The sequence below is a fragment of the Trichosurus vulpecula genome, chromosome 1 (genome assembly GCF_011100635.1).
Source record: "Trichosurus vulpecula isolate mTriVul1 chromosome 1, mTriVul1.pri, whole genome shotgun sequence".
Classification (NCBI taxonomy): domain Eukaryota; kingdom Metazoa; phylum Chordata; class Mammalia; order Diprotodontia; family Phalangeridae; genus Trichosurus; species Trichosurus vulpecula.
This window is the reverse complement of record NC_050573.1, coordinates 163,353,945-163,377,891: the sequence shown is the minus strand read 5'-3', so window position 1 is coordinate 163,377,891 and position 23,947 is coordinate 163,353,945. Positions and strand designations below refer to the sequence as shown.

Genomic DNA, 23,947 nt, shown 5'->3' with positions numbered 1-23,947 from the left:
TATCATTTTATGTTTGTGCTGCATTTTTGACTTTTTAAGGCTGTTGAATGTACATGTTATTTTGACTAGATATAACAAAAACTCTGATGAATAGAGACACTAGTCCAGTGATTTTATTGGTTTAGGGAACTCCAGGATGAGAAAACTCCCTCTACCAATATAGGTTGTCCCCTTCTCTGCAATTATAGCCTTAGGGAATTGCCTAGAGCTCTGAGAAGTTACATTCCTTAGCCAAGTTCACATAGCCAGCACATGTCAGAGGAGGGACTGGAAACTAGGCCTTCATACTGTCAAAAACAGCTCTTCTGTCAATATACCATGGCGCCTCTCATAAACAATCCAATTCAACTAATGCTTTCCAAAATGTGTTTCAACATAATGTACTCTCTCTAAAGAAAAAAAGATTTATGTGTTTTACATCTTTACTCCTGAGCAATACTTTGGAGTTCTAAAGGTAAAGGGATTCTCACACCCTTGGCTGTACATAAGGAAATTTCTTCCCTTGTTTTAATTTGACACTGAATCTAAGTTTCATTGAAACCTCTTTCATTGGCTATTTCATCGCCAAAAGGAAGGTTGTGATTTGATGAAACTGTAAGCTGACAAACTAAAGGCAGTTACTGCTTTGTTTCAAAAAAGTAGTATTCATTTCATTCACTCTAATTAACAGATGTTTACAAGGTCTGAATTGAAATGCTGGCCGAGGAAGAGAGTCTTGTAGATTACTGACATACTCGATGACAATCCTGCTTTTGTTCTGTAGGAATCCAAGGCATCATAGAAGCATATCGGACCTGCCTTCCTCAGATAAGACTTTATGGGCCAACTAACTTTTCTCCAATAATAAATCACGTGGCCAGGTTTGCTGCTGCAGCCACACAGCAACAGACAGCATCAGTAAGTGGGATGTTGTGGGTCAGAGGGTGTATGTCCCCCTTGGTCGTGGCTTTTCTGATTTGGAAACCATGGAAAGAATGCTAGATTTGGGGTCTGAACACCTAAGCTTGAATCCTAGATCTGCCGTGGGACTTGGGCCAAGTCATTTAACTTTTCTGGGCCTCAGTTTCCTTAGCTTTTAAAAAAGGAGTTGAGCTAGATGACCTCTAAGATTCTGTCTAGTTCTAAAGTTATGAGGATAGAATTTGTTTGTTAACTATGAATGTTTGGTTCAAAAGTTTTGTTTTTCTTTTTTTCCTCAATGTGAGGGGAATGGAGAAGAAGAGGGGAGCTGAGGATAGAGTTGTAAAAAAAAGGAAGGAAGGAGAGAACTCTGAGTTTTAGCAAGCTTCACAACAGGATGAAGGTCTGTCTCAATGATGATGATCTCTGGCCTGTGTCTGTTTTGATGAGACTATGAAGGAAGGAGGGAGAAGGGGAGAGCCTAGTGGAGGTATATTTCCGTGTCAGAAGGCCACAGGGGTGGTTGGATGTTCTGGAGTGAGGAGGCCTCAGACACTGTGGGAAGTTCCAGGATGAGATAGCAGCAGAGGAAGGGCTTTGAAGCCCAGAAAGTCAGAAACAGGGCCAGGAGGGGAATGTATGACTATCCCTGGCCCATGGAGATTTTGATGAAATTCTTTAAAAAAAAAAAACAACTGAATTTGTGAAATAAAAAAGCATAACATAATATAGTATAACATATAACATAAAACTTCAAATCTATTATGTACAACTTGGTATTCCTTTTAAGTATATAATAAAGTTATCATGTACATTTCTTTTTTTTTCTCCTTCACCCTCCTCCTGGTGGCTACGATTAGATACAAATATGTATATATATAAAATCATTCTATATGTACTTCTATTTATCAGTTCTTTCTCTGGATGTAGATAGCGTCTTCCTTCTTATGTCCTTTGTAGTTAATTTGGGTATTTATAATAGTGAAAATGACTTAGTCACTCAAAGTTGTTCTTAACCCAATATTGCTGTTAACTTTATACAATGTTCTCTTGTTCTTTATGAGAAGTCCTTCCAGTATCCATTCCTCTATGGATAAGTAGTCAAAGAATGTGGACAAGTAGTTCTGGCCCTTAATAAATGCTTGTTAAATTAAATACTAAAGACTATTCCAAATCACAGGTGATGGGGTGGGGCAGACAAGCATTTATAAGCCCCTACTATGTACCAGGCACTGGGCTAAGTGCTTTACAAATATTGTTTCATTTGATCCTCATGACAACTCTTGGGAGGGAGGTTCTATTATTATCTCCACTTCACAACTGAGGAAACTGAGTCAGACAGAAATTAAGTGACTTGCTCTGGGTCACACAATTAATAAGTGTCTGGAGCCAAGTTTTGAACTCTGGTCTTCCTGACCCCAGGCCTACTGATTTATCCATTGTACCACCTAGAAATGTAAGTTAAAAACAACTCTGAAATTTGGATTCAAATTCATATTCAACAAATTGGCAAAGATAACAAAGGACAGAGGTAGCCATTGTTGGAAGGGCTGCAGGAAGACAGGCACGCTAATAAGCTGTTGGTTGAGTTATGAATTAATCCTGCTATTTTGGAGAACAGTCTGGAAGCGCGCCAAAAACTGACCCAGAAATCCCATTGCCAGGTAGGATGTCAAAGAGAGAAAGACTCATGTATACAAAGATCTTCAGGCAGAATCTTTTCTTTTTTTAAAGAACAGTAAATAAAATGGATATCCAGATGATATATGAATATATGAATATAATGAAATATTGAAGTTTTAGAAACAACCACTCTGAGAAATATTGAGAAAAATGGGAAAAATGTATGAACTGATGTGTAGTCAAGTATGGAGTGAAATGGCTGTTTGGCATACAGTAGGAGTTTTGGACTTGGAGCCAAGATCTGAGTTCAAATCCTACCCCAGACACTTACTAGTTGTGTGACTCTGGGCAAGTCACTTAACCCTGTTTGACTCAGTTCTTCATCTTCAAAATGAGCTGGAGAAGGAAATGGCAAACCACTCCAGTATATCTACCCCAAATGGGGTCATGAAGTGTCTGACACAACTGAGATGACTAAACAATGATAAAAGTTCACAACTTTCTCTTGAGTGATTACGTTGCATATTTAGCTATATTTATTTATATATTTAGTTTATATATATGTATATATGTATATGTGTGTGTATACAAACACACACATATAAAAGTATATTTAGTTCTTAAAACTAGGGAGTGATTTTTTTCTTTTTCTTTGTAGAAATACTAGTTTGTTTTGCCTTTTCTGGCGGTGAGGTAGCAGGGTAGAATTCTTTTAGTGCTTAAGGTGTGGGACCCTCAGGCCAAACCTATTTTATGGACTGTTTTGGTTCTTTAAAAAGCTTTGCCAATTTAATTTAAATAGCCTTTCTCTTGCTTTCTGTGCCAAGTCAATCTGTTGTCTGAGGATCTTAATAGATTTTGTTCCAAGGTTATTGCTGAAGTTGGGAAACTGTGGGAAAGAGATCAAGTAACTTTAGTAGCATGGTGAAAGCAGCCGAGGAATTAGTGATAACCTTTTGTATTGTTTGTGTTGGATTCTGCCTGTTAAATGGATACCACCTCTTCTCTATCCTTTTCATTATTGTTGTTACTGTTATTAATAGCTGGCATTTATTTAATGCTTTAAGGTTTGGAAAAAAATATATATATGTGTGTGTATGCATGTATGTATATATATATGTGTGTATATATATATATATATATATATATATATATATATGTACACACACACATACACACATATACATATATAATCTAATTTTCTCCTCACTAGAATCCTGGGATCTAGGTGTTGTTATTATCCCCATTTCAGATAAGGAAACTGAGGTTTCAAATACAAAGGTTAAGTAACTTGCCCAGGGTCACACAGCTAGCAAGCCTGGGGCAGGATTGGAAGTTAGATCTTCTTGATTGCAGATCCAGTGCTTTACCCACTGCACCATTTGGCTGCCTAGCTTGTCCTTGCTGACAAACCGTTTGATTATGAAGGTAACAAAGCTCATCTTCCTTTAAAGCAATATTTCGTGCTCCTGATCATCACTGATGGTGTGATCACAGACCTTGATCAAACCAGGCAAGCCATAGTGAATGCTGCCAAACTCCCCATGTCCATCATCATTGTTGGTGTTGGAGGTGCAGACTTCAGTGCAATGGAGTTTCTTGATGGTGATGGCGGAGCACTCAGGTCCCCAACTGGCGAGACTGCTATCAGAGACATTGTTCAGTTTGTTCCTTTCAGACAATTCCAGAATGTGAGTATTGCCATTCTTCATTTTCCTCCTCTACCCCCTCTCCCTTCACTTCCCACTCTGCATGCCACCCCCCCCCCAAATCTGGGGAGCTGAGTGTCCTGACTCAAGGATCTCTGGGTTGTTCCCCAGCCAACCAATTAAATAGATGTCCATGGTGGAGGGGCTGGGGAGAGGGTACAAGTTACATTCTTTAGCAATCTTGAGCATATTACTTTCCTCATACAATTCTTGAAATTTCTGTGCCTATGCCCATCTGCAGTGCTTTTGTGCAGTAAGAATAATGCATTCTCCATGTTTTTGAAGTCTCTGTCAGTGTTTTTCTAGTCAGAGACTCCTTTGATACATTCCAACAACTATGGTCTTAACCATGAGATCAAGAGGGAGGTGGTCTAGTAGGTCCCTTAAATTTTTCTGGGCCATTGCAGATATACAACACAAAATCTATTTTTCTAATCACTAGAACAGATATCAGCGACCTTTTTTTTCCCCATCATGATCCTTTTGGCAGTCTGGTGGAGTCTTTTTTTCATAGAATAGTGTTTTTAGATGCATAAAATAAAATATTGGATTTAAAAGAAAACCAAAGATGAGTGAAAATAAAGATATAATTGTCTTCCCATCCAAGTTTTGGACCCTCTCAAACCCTAGGTTTCAATAGATTCCCAAGTGGTTCTAAGACCTTAGGTTAAGAATCCCTGCTCTAGAAAGTTTGGCAGTTTCTTCCCAGATTTGCATGTCATTTATTTACATTTCCTAGTATAAAGATAAGTTGAGGAAGACTTCACTCTTCCTATGTGAATGTTTTAGATATGTATTTTTTTTCTTTACCTTCTGTGCTGTGGTAGTTCTAATATTCTAGCTGAAAACCCCATTTTCTTATTGAGAATAAGCTTGCTAGGAGTAACTGAGGAAAATGCTTAATTTGCTTTCTTACAATGATCATTTTTCATATGGAAATTTGTTTTACATGATTACACATATATAACCTATATCAAATTGCCTACCATCTTAGGGAAGAAGAGAGAAAATTTGGAACTGGAAATTTAAAAAATGAATGTTAAGAATTGTTTTTACTTGTAATTGGGAAAGAATAAAATACTATTAAAAAACCCACAATGATCAGATTTCTTTCAGGTACCTGCTCATTCTGTGTGTAACAAACTTCAGTTACCTATTAGTTTCCAAGTCTAAGGAAAACAAGTCTTAAGTGTTATTTTTCCAGTCCAGTCACAAACGATCTCATGAAAAAAGAATTGCATAGTGTTTTGGTTTTTTAAAAATAAGTCTACTAGGCTCCTTATCTTGATGATGCCAAGATAAGACATGGGCCTCAAGCCACAGGAGAAAAATGGAATTTTTTAATGTCAAGTAATCTGGTCTAAGTTAAGGGGCATAATATGTTGTTTAAATGTATGATTGCTAACAAAGACACTTGCTTGCTTTCTTTTTCTTTCTTTTCTTTTTTTTACAAGGCTCCAAAGGAAGCCCTTTCTCAGTGTGTCCTGGCAGAGGTTCCTCAACAAGTGGTGGGTTACTTTAACACGTATAAACTCCTCCCTCCAAAGAATCCTGCTACAAAGTAATGGAAACAGCCCAGGAGAATTCCTTTGTGCTAGGTGGAGCCATGGGTGCGTTACCTCTCCCCAAGATGCATTCACCAGTGTTGTTTCTTGTGGCCCTTTATGGTCTCTCTCTGTGTGATATGATTCTTTTATTTTTTTTTTTTTTTGACGTGGAGCCGTATCTGTTTAATGCATTTCTTTTGGAATATCGTTTTTATATATGCTTGTGGATTTTTTTTTTAAATATGAAAAGTGAATCTCTGTGTAATCATTTCAGTGACTAGTAATTGGGAGCAATTGACTGAAGCCTGTTTGGGTTAGAAAGTGGCAGTGAGTTGACTTTGCTTGTGTCGAAGTCATATTTGAATGATAAGTCATTTTGCCGGAACAAATGTTACCTATGAACTGCTAAGTTTTGCTATTGCCCCGTTAGCATATATTCCACATGCAAACTCCCATGCTTGATCAAGATAAAGCTGTTTAGCTGAGATGATTTGGGGGTACTTTAACTGGTCCTTCTCATACCTCATTATTGTCCATAGAGTGTCAACTTTTTTCATTTGCCTCTACGTAGTGCTGCAGTCTATAAGCCACATCAATAGGTAAATTAATTCTTTTGCCTTGAGGGGAAGGAACAGACTTAGTTTCTTAGTAAGCAATCACTGAATAGATACCTGTTATAGACAAACAATTCTCTGTTGCCTTTTTTTTTGACCTTTTAAAAATAATTTTTTCATCATAGAAGATTCTGAAGATGATCAGGTTGAAGGTGGGTCTTGTTCTTAAACTGCTTCAGGCAAAATGGAAGGTTCTTTAGAAATTAAAGACATAGCTTTTGTTCTTTGCTGTGGTTCCAGATCTGCTCAGTTGGTAAGGAGTTCAGCTCATGTTAGCCCGTGTTTTGTGAGCCTGTTTGAGGCTCACATGTTTAAGGCTGATAAATCAGTTGGTGTGATGAGAAGAAGACTTGTTGACCATGATGCACTGAGGAACAGCTTAGTGCCCCCACTGTCCTGGAAGCCAGATAACCTTTGCTTCTTCCTGTAGCTAACTTCTTTACAATTTCTTACTCACCACATGTTAATCAGTGCTGGGGAAATCACCTTTACCTCATTATGCAACATTTATTAAAAGAGATTTTTTTTTCTTGAGAGATAATAATGGTTTCTTTCCAATTAATCTATCATTTTATAAGAATATTATTTTTTAGTCACAGGATGTGCCCTACATTCAAGCATAAAATCTTTTGGAATTAAAAAAATGTTTTTGAGTCATCAATCCCATTTGAGAAGTCTCTTCTCAGTCTCTTTGAGAAGGCATACATATATGCCTGTGGAGGCTTTGTGGTAATGGACAGAAAACTAACCTCGGTACTGAAGATACCTGGGTTTGAGCTTCACTTCAGAAACATACCTGATGGGTGACAAATTGCTTCAGCTTTCAGTAATCTAGGTAACTCTCAGACTATATGTTTCAGAGAAGGAATTAATCTGCACTGGTGAAGGTAGTTTCCTCTAACAACCAAATCACAGTTCCAGTCTCTATGTTGTTTTCACTCAAAGTAGAGTCCTCTCCATTCTGAAGGCTGTTTTGCCAGAATACACTGAGATAAAAAGCATATTTCTTCTTCACGAATTGCTTTGAAAAAAAACGTCAAAACTCTGGACATATCTAATACCATCAACATATGTATATATAAAACAGCATTAAATCCAGTAACATATATATATTTATAAGCCCATTAGCATGCACTTAATACATATTAAAACACTGAAAACCAGTACATATTTCACATGAAAATAAAGTAAGTGTGTGTGTGTGTATGTGTGTTTTTAGTGTTGATCCCAATATTTTACATGTATAAATAAGGATATATATCCTTTAGTCTAGCTTTTTAGTCTTGCTGAAAAATCTCCAGCACCTGGGTCTAGTTTTATACACCTTCATCACAATGTGGAAGAGAGGACCAGGGCTTAGCAGACTCTGGCTTCTTTAAAGTGACTGGACAATTCAAGCTGAGGTGGATCTCACTTGCTGCCATGTTGTGATTGCCTGAGTAGACTAGCTGACTGGCCTTGTAGAACTCCCTATAGGTCTTTGGGATTGGGCAAACCACTATTAACTGATACTCACCTAATAGTATCTTACTTCTTGTGGCCTTACAACTTGTTGACAGTACTTTCTTTAGACTATATCCCTGCTGTGGAGTGGATAATTGGTCGTTCTTTTACTGGCTTGGGGCTTGAATTGTGTGGAAAATGGCCCCCAATTTTTCTACTTCATTTAATTAATAATCAGTTGACATTTATTAAGCACCTACTCACACTGTGCTAAATATTGGAGATGCAAAAAAGGTGAACGTAATATTTAAATGAACACAGTGCATTTAAATCACCCAGGTCACTAGGCCAGGGACACCACAGATAAAGCAGATTTAGAGTGTTCCTGTTTTATACCATTTCTTTACTTGGTATGTTCTCAAACAATCTGATGCCATTGAGTTCCTGGTTAGATGCTGCTGAGGCAGAATAAGCTGTTGTAAGGTAAATATTTGCCTATTTCATGTGCTGAGTTAAAAGCATTTACACTTTTATTTTCATCACTTTATGAAAAACATGTAGTTTCAATAACAACCCCCATCTCTTGTGCCACATTTGGATTGAGCTTTGTATTTTAAATAATCTGTCCCTTTTTGAATTCATGTTTCTAAAGAGGATATTGTCAGATTGATTATAGGGTGTCTTGAGACCAAATAGATCATGTCATGCTAACAGCTGTGCAAGTATCCAGACAAGAAATTTAGGTCCTCAGAGCTGTGTTCTGACTAGGGTTTTTGTTTTGAGAAAATTGTACGTAAACTAGCTTGTGCCACCTTGTGGTAAAACTTCAGAAATGAACTTATTATAAACTTGGGAAATGTAAACCTCATACCAGTGATTCTCAGACTTTTCATTTCATGGTCTTCCAGATGGTTTTTAAATTAAACTTGATGCCCTTACCTTCTTATGCTGTATTTTTGACACACTTTTCATATCTCTTCCTTTACTTATTTGGAAATTCATTTTCCTAAAACAACAATAAAAACAAAAAAACTATTATTTTTTGCAAAATTTCTTTTAATATTCATGATGTGTCAAGGTAATTATATGGCAAGGTAACCTAATACTTTGATTGAGAATCAGATTTAGATTTTTCACGTGCTTTTATAAAAGTTGTATTTGCTAATATATGGATGTGTATAATAGTCTCTAATATATGACCACAACTTTTAAATGTATCTTCCCTTTGATTTATGATAAAGTTGATTCTGGATGTAAACAGTATGGTGTCTTGGTTTAATTATGGTCTTGACTGAATCTCTTGTCCCTCTCTGCATGACGCATAAACAATGAAAGGAAAAGTAAAACATTTAGTGAAGCATTATTTTCACAAAGAGTTTGGGGTTTGTCATTTTACTGAATTTAGGCAAACTGGATTTTTTTTATTCATTTAACAAATATTTAATAAATCCTATTGCTGTAAAAGACTATACTAGGTAATAAGGGAGACATAAGATATGGTTTTGCCCTTAAGAAGCTAATAGTCTAAGCTAAGCTAATAGAGAAAAGATAATTATGAGTGGTGGCACTTAATAAATGTTTCTTGAATTAAATCGTGTTTGTAGACACAGCATGGTATGACAGCATAATTAAAGGTCATCTTCCTGTAGTTAGGAATGGCTTGAGCAATGTGACTCCTGTATTTGATTGGTATTATGGGAAGATATTGAGGCAGCTAGGTGGTGCAGTGGATAGAGCTCTGGGCTTGGAATCAGAAAGATTCGTCTTTATGAATTCAGTTCTGGCCTCAGACACTTCTAGCTCTGTGACCCAGGGCACTTGACCCTGTTTTCTCTTCTGACACCACTCTAGTGCAGGCCCTCATCACTTCATGCCTGGATTATTGCAATAGCCTGCTGGTGGGTCTGCCTGCCTCAAGTCTCTTCCCACTCTAGTCTGGCCTCCATTCAACCACTAAAGTAATATCCTTTTTTTTTTTTAGTTTTTAGAACAATTTATTTAGAACAAATAGTAAAGTAATATTCTTAAGACACAAGTCTGATCATGTCACCCACTGCTGACTCAATAAAGTCTGGTGGCTTCCTGTTGCCTCCAGGATCAAATACAAAATGTTTGGCATTCAAAGCCCTTCATAACCTAGCCCCCTCCTACCTTTCCAGTCTTTTTACATCTTGCTTCCAGTCATGTACTCTTTGATCTAAAGACTCTGGCCTCCTGGCTTTTCCACAAACAAGACACTCCCACCTCTTGGTTCTGGGCATTCTTTTCTAGCTGTCTCTCCTGCCTGGAATGCTGTCCATGTTCATGTCAGACAACTGACCTTCCTGACTTCGAGTCCCACCCAGTATCCCACTTTCTACAGGAAGTCTTCCCAAACCCCTCTCTAGTGCTTTCCCTCTGTTAATTATTCCTATTCATCCTTTATATAGCTTGTTCCCTGTCCTTCCCTTCATGAAGCTGGCATTTAAACTGGGCTTTGAAGGATGGCTTCTGATGGGTTAGGTTTAGAATTAAGAGTCAGAAGTTCCATTCCATCCAGTCCAATAAACATTTCAGGGGAGAGCATTCTAACAGAGGAAATGGTATGACCATGGGAAGGAGGTGAAGGATAGGGCATAATCATGGAATAGCTAATAGCTTTTTGTTTGGGGCATAGAGTAGAGCAATATGCTATAGATTATGCTGAAAAGTGAAATTGTTTTATCTGGTTATACACTTTCCAAGTGTGCATTCCCACCCTTTTCTTCCCCTCTTCCCTCCCTCCCGCCTTCTTTCCTTCCTTCCTCCTTCCCTACCTCCTCCACTTCCCACAAATATTTACTAGTTGCCTGCAAGATGTCAGGCATTGTGAATATGTCTCTGGCGGCGGGGGGGGGGGGGGGGGGGGATATACACAAATGAATGAGTGTTTCCCCTAAAGAAGTTTACAATCTATCTTTTCATTCACAATAGAACCCTACCCCAGGCCCCTAAAACTCTTAACAAACTGACTCCTGAGGAAGTAAAGATTTCCAGACTGGTGAACAGAGGTGATAGATGAGGTTCCCATGAGTCAGAGATTTCTGGTTCAATTTAACACCTGTCACCAGCCCCAACTCTTCCCATCATGTCATATAGTATGTGACATTGGTGGATCCTGTTGTATCAATAGTTGACCATGTTAGGCTCATTTGCTTTCTTTCTGCAACATACAGAAAAGCAAGCAAGCACTCACTTAAACTATGAATTAATTATTAAACAAGGCAGTATATGTACAATTTTACCACCAAGCAGCGCTATTCTCAAGCCAACAAGCAGGTCTTAGACAGTTTGGTGGTTGTGAACATACTTTCCAGAAGGTCTCAGTATTCTCAATGGTCACCAGAGGGCGCTTTCCTACAAACTTTAAGACCTCTTACAGATAAAGCCAAAACTGTTTGGGAGCGGCAGCTATCCCTGGATTCAGTACTGATCTAGGGGTATGGAAAAAGAAAATGGAAATTTGCTCCGAAATATTAAAATCATGGAAATCTCCAGTTGTACTGTCCCCCATTCTTCCCCACCTTTAGGGAATCTGCTTTCAAATGACTAACCTTTTTCATGAGATCCAGACAATTGATTTTTTAAAAAGCATCCACATGGTTTATTTAAACCCAATAAAGAAAATTTTACATAAAAAAACTAGAAAAAATTTGTTTTATGAGCCCCTTCCTTGCTCCGTGTTTCTGGGACCCTAGAAGAAGGTTTAAGGGAAGAAGCTGTGTGGCAAGAATCTGCCAAGATCAACTCTGTAAACAGTTGGAGAAAATGGGTGGGAAAGGGGTTGAGATCGGGTTTTACTAGTGGGTCCTTTATGACAATGCTAGTCAGTGTTTGCCATCACAACCTTGGGGTCCTGTATCCACTCTGGGTCTCCCCCACTGCAACTCTCCAGAGGCTGTTGTGGCACATCCTCTACAGTGGATCAGCAACTCAAGCAACAGGGGCAGCAGCAGCCACGACTACAACTGGCTGCCTGTAGTAAGAACTCACAGCTTGATGGAAGTTATCGCTTGGGTAAATATCAGGCCAGGAGTTTCTAAAAGCTCAAAGGAAAAAGGACATTTGTGCTTGTTTGGGGTTCATAGACTCATAGACTTTTTCTTCTCCAGTTCTGAGGAGGAAAGATAACATTAGAAGAGCCTGCTACAACAGAAATGGAAACATTTCACTTTTTGGTGTGACACAGATCTATCAAAATCCCTTTAAATTTAACTTCCTTGCCCATGTGAACAAGTGGGGTCTCGAAGTTCAGCCCATCAGTGGGCATGGGCAGCAATACTGATCTTTCCATATCTCCTTTATTTTCCACTTTCTGAATAGACTTTAAAACCTGAAACTTCATATCAGAGTGCTATCTAGGGTTTAGAACACTGATGCATTTCTACTGTGGCCCACTCACCTACTCAAGAGCTCCTGGGGAAATGGAACTTCTCACCTGGAAATTCCTTTTTTAAGGTGGTAACAATTTCAGAAAGCAGGTTGGGGGATCAAGATCCAGTGATTGACCTTTCTTTCCTGAACCCCTAGGGACAAAGCCAATGCAGATTTTTATCCGGGATTATTTTCATGTTCTTTATTTAATTACTTGGTTTTCCATCTTCCCTGAAAATCTGGACATTGTTTTCTTAGTTTTTTTTTTCTCCCAAGACCTTTTGTCATCCCAAAGAAAGCTATCCTTTATACTCTTGATGTTGGAAGGATTACTTACGGTTATCTGACCACTAGACCATAGGACATCAGACAAGTTAAACAGTTTTTTTGGCCTTCTGACATCACTTCTCTAGGATAACCTACTTTGAAAAACAAAACAAAACCCCTTCCCTGATTTGCTTATGGCTACGTAAGTTCTTTATTGATCATGTGTCTATTTCTATATTGTTAATCCTGTATGCTGAAAACTGCTTCTTTACCTAGAGCTTGCTTTAAGAAGCCACTTAGAGCATTTTGGAGGTACAATATTTGCTCTCAAGTTCTTTGAGAATTTTGGAACTAGAGAGTAGTTTGGGAATTATTTAATCCGACTCGATTTCATAGATGAGTACGCAAGCCCAAGGCAATGTATGAAGTGATCCCTTAAGACTACATAGCACATGTCCCCCAGTTCCAGCCCAAGGCTCTTAATATTACACAAAGCTACCTTCAAATAGAAGTTATTATATCATACATATCAAGATGTGGATTGTGTGACTTTGGCATTGTTCTTCTATGTCACAATTTATGCTCTACTAATTTATTTATAAAGAGGGTAGATGACCTTTCATATATAATTTTATTTCATTTTTTGCCCCAAGATATAACAGCTTTTATGACACACATCTACTTGACCTTATTATCATCATTCCTGTTCACACAGGTCACTACAGTAAAATATATTCACTCATATACCCACAAATGGCATGAATGCTGTGTAGGGCTGTAATATTTGGGAACATCAATTCTAAGTGACTTTGAGACTATGTTGAGGTAATTAAATCCAGTTCAAAACAGTGAATAATGTCTTCCAAAGATTTCTGAACCCTTCCATAGGAGTAGATGACTTAGAAAACAGGCCAAATTTTATATCAAATAGCATACAGTCTAAAAACAGACTCGACTTTGGTTGAATGTCTATGTAGTCATTTTACAACTAATGCCTGCAACTGAAATAAAGCAGATGCTCAGAGGCAAGTTTTTAAGAGTATCCATTACTATTATTTATTACTATACATTTATTAAATGCCCACTGTTAAATACACATGCATTTTCTAAATTCCTTTTGGGGTGATGCAGAAAAAAATAAGTTTTCTCCAGAGGCTACTTTACTTACAGTTTGTAGCCTGTTTTAATACCAAAAGTTGGTGTAGTTGTACATTTTACAAATAATTCCTAGCTTAAGGGTTTTTTTTTTCTTAATAAAGGAAATAAGTTTTTGTTTCTTTAAATACTCTGTGACATTGATATAAAACAGGGTGGGCAATTTGACCGGAGGTTCACTTTATGAGTCGTGCTGAGTTTTGAGGGCCACACGCAAGTATAACATGTAGAGGTAATCATGTAACAAGCACAGTGTTAATAACTCTTGGGGATGCCCTCAGTAGGCCAGGGGGAATCATTCATTGGCTCAGATGTGGCCCACACACCAGGTTTTATTTACTGCCTTAGAAAGCCTGTGCGTTGGATTCCTGGATATTTTAAGGTCTGGCTAATGATACCAGATTATGGGATCAGATCTAGAGCTGGAAGGAACCTTAGAGGACATCTAGCCCAACTCCCACCTTTTAACAAGGAGGAAACTGAGTCCCAGGGAGGTTGTAGTGTTCTTGTTTGATGTCTAAGTGGCTGCCTTTCAAAAAATATCTGGAAAATTTTTCAAGACTTATCTCTTCTAAAGAGATTCATTTGGAGCCATCTTGAGCTGTCCAAAGGAAGAAGAGATCAATTAACCAATCAACAGGAATTTGTTAACCACTTACTAAGTGGCTGTGGGAGGAAGATTACCTTTTATTGGAGGAGACAACACGTTTGTATATAAGGGAAAAAAAAAAACCAAAATAAAAGCGCAAGATTGTTTAGGGAGGGAGGATGACAGGGAGTGTGCTGGTTATGTTTAAAAACAGGCTTTCTCTGGGGAAAAAAAAGGTAGGCTGGGCACATCTGTAACTTTAATATGCATCATTAACATTTTTTCCAACAGGTTCTTAAGTCTAGACAATCAACCAAACAATGAATCGAGCCCTGATTTTTAGCCTTTGCAAATTTCTGAGATGTAAATGCTCATGCTGAAAATTTAACAACCAGCCCTGGGGAGCTTGTGGGAGATCAGTGGAGGTTGGAATAGTTGGGAAGAAGAGCAGGATTTCCAAAGGTTTGGAAGTATAGCAACTTCTGAAAAGTAGGAAGGCTGCATGGTGTAATGGAAGGAGCCTGGGTTCTAGAGTCAGTGAACCTGAGTTCAAATTCTGGCTCTGCCGTTAACTATTGATCCAGGGAACCAGAGAGAAAAATGCCCTCCTTATGGTAGTAACTAAGGGTGGCCACAGAATGGAAATGCAGCGCTTTCTAGAAACTAGTTGAAAAAGCAGGTTCTGGGAGGTTTTCACACGACCTGGAAGTGGTGCCAACTCAGGTCTAGTTTTGTTTGGAATTTTGAGTATTTATGTTTTAACATTCTGACGACGAGTTCAAAAATTCATACCCAGTAAAGGTTTACCTTATTTGTAACTACATCCATTTTGCTCATGAGCCTTTAACATTTTTTTTTATTTTTTTAAGATTACAGGATCATAGATTTAGATGTAGAAAGGAACTTTAGATGTTATTGAGTCTAACGCCTTTGTTTGACAGCTGGGGAAATTGAGACCCAAAGAGATGAAGTGATTTGCCCGAGTTCCCACAAATAATAAGGCACAGAGATAGGAGCTGAATCCAGGTCTTTTCACATCATTCGGTGCTCTTTCCACTGTACTCGTAGAAAGCTCTTTAAAAGAGATAATATAAAGTACTTTTCCAATCTTAAGTTGTGATATAAATATGAACTATTATTGAGATTAAAAATGTTTTAAAAATGATGTAAGCATCAAGGACACTGCAATTCTATTTTTATTGCTTTGTTTTGTTTGCTCTAGTTTCTTGGTGAAGTCACCTCCCCTTAAACCACTTGTGTGTCTTTAAGCCTGGATTCTGATCTGTCCCGGAGCAGAATTTTCTTTGTAAATCACCACCACAGAGAGCCTGAATGTTGGCTCTGGAGCCAGGAAGATCGTGGAAGATTAGATTGGGAACACAGGGGAATCCAGGGTGAGGGCCATCTGTGGACAATTCATATCTGGGCCTTATAGGTCCGATCTCATTTTTTCAGGGAGGAGAATGACTAATATTCATGACTACTCAGACTATCTAGTTTCTGCTAACGTATTCTGAAAGAGCTACATGACTAACTAGGAATTAAGCCAAATTTACAAAATGATTAATAATGCAAAGACATATTTTCTACTATTCTAGCAATTATGAAACAGGATATTATTTTTTAAATTGCTACTCTGTTGCCAGTATTGTAACTGCCTGATATCACCAGTATCATGAATGCCAGTATGGAATGGCTCATTTAGTTAGTCCCTGGTGACTAATGATGAATTGACTAAATGATTACCATGTGGGTTAACTTTCCTTTGGCATGCATGCGTGTTGACGGTCTGATTGCTTGATACCAGTAACATGTCTCTCTTAGACAGATACCATTAAAAAAGGTTTATTGATGCCTTTTGTTTTTACATCAAAATAATTTCCAGAAATTTTCCAGAAATATACCTTTTCCTTTAATTGGGATCTCCTTCACAGCAAGTAATCCAGGTTCCTCCAGGCATGTTTTGAGCATGCCCAGCTTGCCCAATATACAGCCTGCTGTCTCCTAGGGGACATCCCCTTTGGCCACCTGGATCTTTAAAAGTGGTGAAACTGAGGAGTTTGCTTTCTTTTCCGTCATCCTTTACCTGTGTTCCTTTCAGGGACTCATATCTGCTGCACCCAGTGTGGATGTCATGAACTGAACTGGTGAAAGGGGAGGGATTATCTTTCTTTGCTTCTCTTTTACCTTAGTTTGGAGAAATGGGTGTTTGTTTCTGTCCTGTGTTGTTTGTCTTCAGTTTCATGGGACAGAAGTGATCATTGTGGCCCTTGGAGTCTGAGCCCTGGTAACCTTGCAGCCAGCATTGCAGGCAAGGTGGTGCAGCCAGCTAGGCCTCCTGGCATGGAGGCTCTGAGAAGCCAGGGTACTGGGGCCTTGAGCCTCATGGTGGGCCTTTCTTTGTAAATTTTTTTTGATAAATATATCTTTGTAAAAGATCTAGTGTAACATAATTAAGCAAAATCAACTGACACAGAGATGCTGTTGGACAGAATATACAACATCTTATGCCCCTTTCTAACAGAAGAGCAAAAAGTGTTTTTTACCATCTGTTTGATAAGACCAAAATTATGATTGCCAAGGCTTGGGCTCCATTTTAGTGTTCTTTATAGTTACATTATTGTAGTCATCAGGTGTACTGTTCTCTTCATTTTGCTTACTTAAATACATCATTTTACTTTAGTTTTTTAAATGGATACCATTTTTTTGTTTGTTTTTGAGCAATGAGAGATAACACTGATAGCTCTGAGCAGGCTCCTGCTGGTAAACGTTTAACAAATGGATCTCTGAAAAAAAAATGTATATACAACACACCTGAATTATTAACATTTTCTCCATCACTTTTTAAAGTCTAAACAGTCAGCAGTACAATAACCCTGATTTGCATTGATGTTCACACTGAAAATTTAGCAATTAGCTCTGGGGAGCTGGTTCAAATTGGCTGTAGCATACTCCTATCTCTGAGCAACCTCATCACAACCAATGAAAAACATTCGATAAACATTTATTAAGTGCCAGCCACCGTGCTAAGCATTTGGGATACTAGAAAAGGTGAACAAATAGTCCCTTCCCTCAAGGAGCGTATTGGGGGAGACAACATGCAAACAAATATATACAAAGGATAGATAGGAAATAATTAACAGAGGGAAAACACTGGAATTAAGAGGAGTTGAGATGAGATTTTCGTTGAGACTTAAAGGAAGGTGGGGAGGTCAATAGTCGAAATGGAGGAGAGAGAGCATTCCTGGCATGGAGGACAGCCAGAGACAATGCCTGGAACCGGTAGATGAAGGGTCTGGTTTGTGGAACAATCAGAAGGCCAACGTTGTTGGCCTTTACAGAGGGAAAAACGGAGGCGCAGAGAAATGAAGTAATTTGCCTAGGTCACACAATTAGTAGCAAAGCCAACATAGGATCCAAAATCCAGCTGTGCTGTCCATTAGTTCATATTTTTAGCTCAGCATTCATCCAATGCACCATCTTGCCTCATAGCCATTCAGCAATTATTTGATCAAATGCCTCCTATATGCTAGTGTGTAGCACTGTTATCTGTATCCCACCTTTTATAGGAAGTTTTTGCTGACCTCCCTTAATTCTAATGCCTTTCTCTGTGAATTATTTGCAATTTATACTGTATGTAATATGCATGTGGTTGTTTACATGTCATTTCCCCATTAGACTGAGGACTCCTTGAGAGCAGGGGCTATCTTTTATCTTTCTTAGCACAGTGCCAGGCATTTAGTAGGCATTTCATAAATGTTTGGGGTATGTAGGGTGTCCAAGGAGGACTAGCACCTCTGGTGTGAGGGCTTGCTGAGCACTTTTCAAGGCTATTGGTCCACCATTGGTGTCCATATGTCACCCAACTCTCACCTGTGGCTCCAAGAAGCTGCGGCATAGCAGCAGTCTGGTAAACCTTGGTAAATTGACACTGCAGAAGGGCTAAACCAGGTCGAGGGTAACCAACAGGCCTCAAACCCATCAGTGAGTTAAAGGGGTCTCTATCCCAAGCATGTGAAGACTTTCTTGGGTAGAATGGGCAGACGGCAACAATTTGTTCCAATGGCCATGAAGGCAGCTGAAGCAGGCACTGTGAAGTGCTTACAGCTTGGTCAGACATTGAAGACTCCAAGGTCGTCTACTGCATCCCAGGCCATTGCCAGTTGTCTTGACTTTTGTCTTGCCATTGGACTTGACTCAGGTGATGACTCAGGAAAAGAGAGTGAGGCTGATGACTTTGTGCAACTCTGGCTCACTTAAATCCAGAGTCAAGACATCACTCACAATGTCATTAGTTCTCTTTGAAAATGAAGAACAAACAACAGTAAATGGTTATTGACTGACTAGAATAAAGCTCCTCCCCTTCTGCCCCCTCAAAAATATGAAAAAGTCTTCAGGATAAAAAGATCAGGGACTTTTTTTTTTCTTCCTCTCAATTTTCCAGGTCTCCTTCCTGCTTACCTTTGGACCCAACTCTGCCCTCCCTTCCAACCAATCCACCCTTAAGACTCTCTCATCCTCCCTTCAGCACTCACCTAGGCTTTTCCATTTCTTAACATCTGGCAAGAGAGGTAATATGGTTTAGTGGTTAGAGTGCTGGCCTTAGAATCAAGAACACCTAAGTTTAAATTTTGCCTCAGACAGGTACTAACCATGTGACTCTGGGCAAGTCACTTAACCTCTTAGAGATCCAATTACTTGCTTAAAACTACAAATTATAGATGCTTTGGAGATCTGCATTGGTGGAAGAAAGTCTCTATACCAGAAAATTACAGATCCAGATTCTTCCTCCTTCCCCCCACCCCAAAGCCTCTGGTACGAATTTACCTATGGCGACTCTGGGGCTGGTGTCTATTGGGAGACAGAAGACAATAATTTGATAAAGTACAAGCTTTTCTCATGGTTGTTGGGATTAGCATAGTTAATATCTATAAAGAATTACACATTTAAGGAGGGTACCGAATTTGACAGCTTATGCGACAAGTAATATAGTGAACAGAGTATTGGATTTGGGGTCAGGAAGACTTGAGTTTAAATACTACCTCAGATACTTATTAGCTGTATTACCTTGGGCAAGCCATTTATTTTCTGCCTCAGTTTCTTCAACTGTAAAATAGAAATGATAATAACCCCTACCTCACATAGTTTTTATAAGGATCACATGACATCATGCAAAGTATTTTGCAAACTTTAAAGGACTTTATAAATGTTAGCTATTATTAGTATTAATGATATTCTTTCTATGTAGTGAAAGTGCGTGTCCACCTTTATTGATGATATCCTTAACAAAATAACTCGTGTATGTGGTTAAGGTTTGTGACCAGGCCTCCCATAGCAGTGACGTGGAGTAGATGAGGTGTGTGCAGCGGAGTTCTAGGCTGTCTCCACTGATTGGGGTCAAGGAGCTAGGCCCTAATCAGCTGATGGAGCAGGAAGTCTCTTCTGCAATTGCTGGATTTTGGCTTAGGAGTTAGAGGGTCTGGGGAATATAGCCTGAAGCCTCTGACTGCCATCAATTCTGTTCTGCAGGCTCATCAACTGACACAAACTTCCCCTGGCTCACCAGCACCTGACAAATGCAATTTTCAAGCCTTTTTCCAGACCATACATTAAGTGACCTCCTCTCATTGATTTTTGTTTTAGAAAGTCTTGTCAGTAGGAAGGTGATGACTTTAACGGCTGTTTCTTGGCCTACTTCACCCTTCTCTTTTACTTCAGATTTTTATAGGAAGAAGCCTATTTTTTAAAAGCTTGATGGGATATCAAAATGCTTTCAGAGAGATGTAGCCCCCTCATTTAGCATATGTAGCTGAGCTAGTAGCAGCCTTTGCTAGGGGGAGGCTTATTAACCATTTCATCATCCCGTGGGGGTGGGAGGGACTGGAAGAGATGATTATCAGAACAGCTGGGGCAGAGATGCTTTACTAATTGAGGGGTTGTAAAGATGTTCAACTGATTACAGGTGAGAAACAAAACCTGGTGGAGAGGAGTAGATAGGAGGAGTGTGATGAGGCTTCAAATAGTTGAAGGTAAGAGTTGTCTCTATGTTGTGCACTGATCACTCATATTTCTTGTATGTGGCTCTCCAATATATAGATCTGTGTTATATTCTGAAAGTATTTATTTTTTAAAAGTTTTATTGATGCCTTTGGTTTTATATTTTGGTCATTTCTTGACCTACTTTCCACCCTTTCCTAACCAGTGATCTTCCACATTACAATAAGGAAAAACATGTAAATAAAACACATACTTCATCTGAAAGCATATGCTTTTATTTATTTATTTTTTAATTAACAGGCTTTTATTTTTTCCCCCTCTTCCCCTGTCCTCCCCACCCCCCACTGGAAAAAGAAAAAGAAAAAGTCCTTGTAACAAATATGCATAGTCAGACAAACCTCTGAATTTACCATGCCCACAAATACGTGCCTCATTTTGCATCTTGAGTCTATAACCTCTTTATCAGGAGGTGGGTAGTATACTTCCTTATCAGTCTTTTGGAATCTAGGTTCTTGATTGCACTCATCAGAGTTCTTAAGTATTTCAAAGCTGTTTATCTTTACAAGGTTGTTGTTAGTACATAAATTGTTCTCCTGGTTCTGCTCACTTCATTCTGTATCAGTTCATACAAGTCTCCCCAAATATCTCTGAAGCTATTTTTTTGTCATTTCTTACAGCATTATAGTATTTCATTACATTCATATGCCATAATATGTTCAGCCATTCCTCAACTGATGGGCATTCCCTTAGTTTCCAGTTATTGCCATTCCAAAAGGAGCCATTCTAAATATTTTTCTAATGTTCTTTTTCCTCTCTCTTTGATCTCTGAGAGGTATAAAATTAATAGTGTAATTATTGAGTCAAATGACATGCAGGATTTAGTGATTTTAGGGGCATAGTATCAAATTGCTTTCTAGAATACCTGTCCACAGTATGGGCAGGTAGGTGGTGCAGTGGATAGAGTTCTGGGCTTGGAGTCAGAAGACTCATTTTTCTAAGTTCAAATCTGGCATCAGATACTCTACTAGCTGTGTGACCCTGGGCAAGTAATTTAACTGTTTGCCTCAGCTTCCTCAGCTGTAGAAGGAAATGGCAAACCACTCCAGTAGCTTTACCAAGAGAACATGACTGAAAACCACTGAACGACAAATCAATGGTAGGCCTGTTTTCCTGAAGCCCCTCCGATTTTTGTCCCTTTGCCTTTTTGTTATCTTTGCCAACTGGTAGAACTTCAGAACTGCTTTAATTTGCATTTCTCTTATTTATTAGTGATTTGGAACATATTTTCACATAGCTGTTTGGATTTTTTTTTTAAATTAGAAAACTTCCTGTTCATATCCTTTGATCATTTATCAACTGGGGAATGGCCTGAAACTCTATAAAACATTCTCTGTCTCTAGTCTGCCTTCTTTCCAATGAAAAGGAGATGCATTTCCTGATTCTTTTTCCCGTCTAAATTGGTCTTTACAATTATAAAGCATTTAGCTTTGATTTAGTGTTTTTTTTGTCATCTACATTATTGTAGTCATTTTTTAGTTCTTTTTACTTCACTGTACCATTTCTTAAGGTTTTCCCATGTTTTGAATTTCTAATTTTTGTTTTTTCTGGCAATGCAGTAATATCTCAATACATTGCTATAGTATAACATGTTTGGCTCTCCACCTAACTAATGAGCATCTGCTTTATTTCTAGTGTTAGGCTATCTACCATAAAATGTACTGTTTTAAATATTTCAGTATTTCAGTATGGGACCCTTTTTTCTCTGATCTCCTGGAATACCATACAGTAGGATCCCTGGGTCAAAGGTTAAAGAAACGTTCAAAGGCTTTTATTGCATAATTTCAAATTGTTCTCCATAATGGTTGGGCAGATTCGCTCTTACCTCTACAGTATGCTAGTGTGTTTGTCCTTCTGCAGCTTCTCCAACATCAACTATTTCTTTTGATCTTTGAAAATTTGTTCAGTGTGAGATGAAACTTATTTTATTTCCCTTTAGAATATTGTCTGTTCATATTCTTTGACCTATTATCTGTTGGAGGATGCTTTTTGGTCTTAGATAATTTTAAAATTTCCATATGTATAACATATCAAACTTTTATCAGCAGTGTTTGATGCCAAGATTAACCCCCCTCCCCATTTACAGTTTCCCTTTTTATCTTAGTTGTATTTACTTTGTTGATGAAAATTTTAAGACTTCAAAACTGTTTATTTTTTCTTTTATTATTTCTTCTGTTCTTTGATTAAGTGAAGTTATTTATCAAAATGGAAGCCTACATGTTCTCTAACTTCTAATGAGTCTCTTTCAGCTTTTAAGATTCTGATGATTCTTCTGTGAAGAGTCTGTCACTATGCGCTTCCTAAGGACATCAGATTTTGTTAGTTTAATTGAGGCTAATTAAGTCATCAAGACAGCATTCCAAAGTGTGTTTAATTAACTTAAGAGTTTTTTTTCCAGCATCTTTTTAAGTTCACATCAATTGGACACATAGATATAGTCTGTCTCTCTAATCCTGAAACCTTTCCTAGGGTCTGAACTGAACATTATCTTAGGTCTGCTATCCTTTGGGGTAAGACCTTAAAGAAATGGCTGAGAAATGTACCTGCAAGTTATATAAAGGCCTGGGAGATTTGATTTCTTTTAAAAATAATTAAACAAACTAAAACAAGCCCCAACTGTCTAACAATAAAAACCCCTTTTATAGGTTTTATTGAATCAGAGATTTTTCAATTATAAGAGGCTTCTATTGCCACATAATCCAATACTGTCTACAACATACTCAGCTGGGCATTGGATCTTTGTTTGGGGTCCTTTGGTAACCCACTATCTTTCAAACCTTCCTGTTTCATTTTAGAAAACTCCAATGGTTTATTTTGAGCCAAAATTTTCCTCCCTGTTATGTAGTTTAGATCAAATTATTTGGTTGGATTGTCTTTTTGTGTGTTACCTAGGAAGACTGAATAATATTTGTTTCCTTAGAACATAGTGTGAAGTTATATTCTCACTTTTTCTACCATATTATCCTAATCTATTAATGAAATTTTAGATTTGGTTAGTTACCAAAGTCCCTCATTATGTATGTTTGTGTTTAGACTTCTGTATGGGGACATTTTTCATCTGAAATGCATATTAACCATACAGCAGTCCTGGTTACTTCCAGCTGAGTGGCTTGTTACTTATTTGGTCTTGTGAACGCTTGTTAATGTATACATTACTGTGAAGGACCAGTAATCTTTAAACAGAAGTCACCAGACTCTTGATGGTAATTAAGCCTACGTTAGTTATCAAGGTAAAGTAGACTTAGGGGAAAGAAGAGAAAAATAGGCATAATATATCTAAATAAAAGTCACACTAGAAAATGCTACAAGATGGGGTGCCCAGAAAAAATAAAGAGGAATGGACCAAGAGTCACTTAAGAATCAAGATAAAATGAAGAGGATAGGAAGAAGCAATGACCAAATGGAGAACAGGAGAAAGAAAAATGGAACTAGGAAAAAGAAATAAGGAATGAGTAAAAGTATAAAGTTAATAGCAAATATGAATCTGAGTGATTATTAATAACCTTACTATTCTTACATAAAATAGAACTTTCAAATCAAGTCCAAGAGATAGTAAGCAAATGATTTGCCTGTGAGGGTGTCTCAGGAGTAGAAGAAACAAATCCTTTCTTCTTTCATTCATTTAAACTTAACTCCTGGGCACTCTGCCCTTAG

At 38.1% G+C, this 23,947-nt stretch overlaps 1 protein-coding gene across 1 annotated transcript in view; it reads left to right on the top strand.

Annotated features, from left to right (window-relative positions):
• CPNE3 (copine 3) overlaps positions 1-9,094 on the top strand; it is a 63,005-nt gene extending 53,911 nt beyond the window's left edge. Inside the window, exons 14-16 of the mRNA XM_036756977.1 lie at positions 764-897; positions 3,978-4,214; positions 5,687-9,094. Coding sequence (XP_036612872.1) covers positions 764-897; positions 3,978-4,214; positions 5,687-5,797 — 482 coding nt within the window. The 3' untranslated portion in view covers positions 5,798-9,094. The remainder of the gene's footprint in view (positions 1-763; positions 898-3,977; positions 4,215-5,686) is intronic.
• Positions 9,095-23,947: the final 14,853 nt, after the last annotated feature.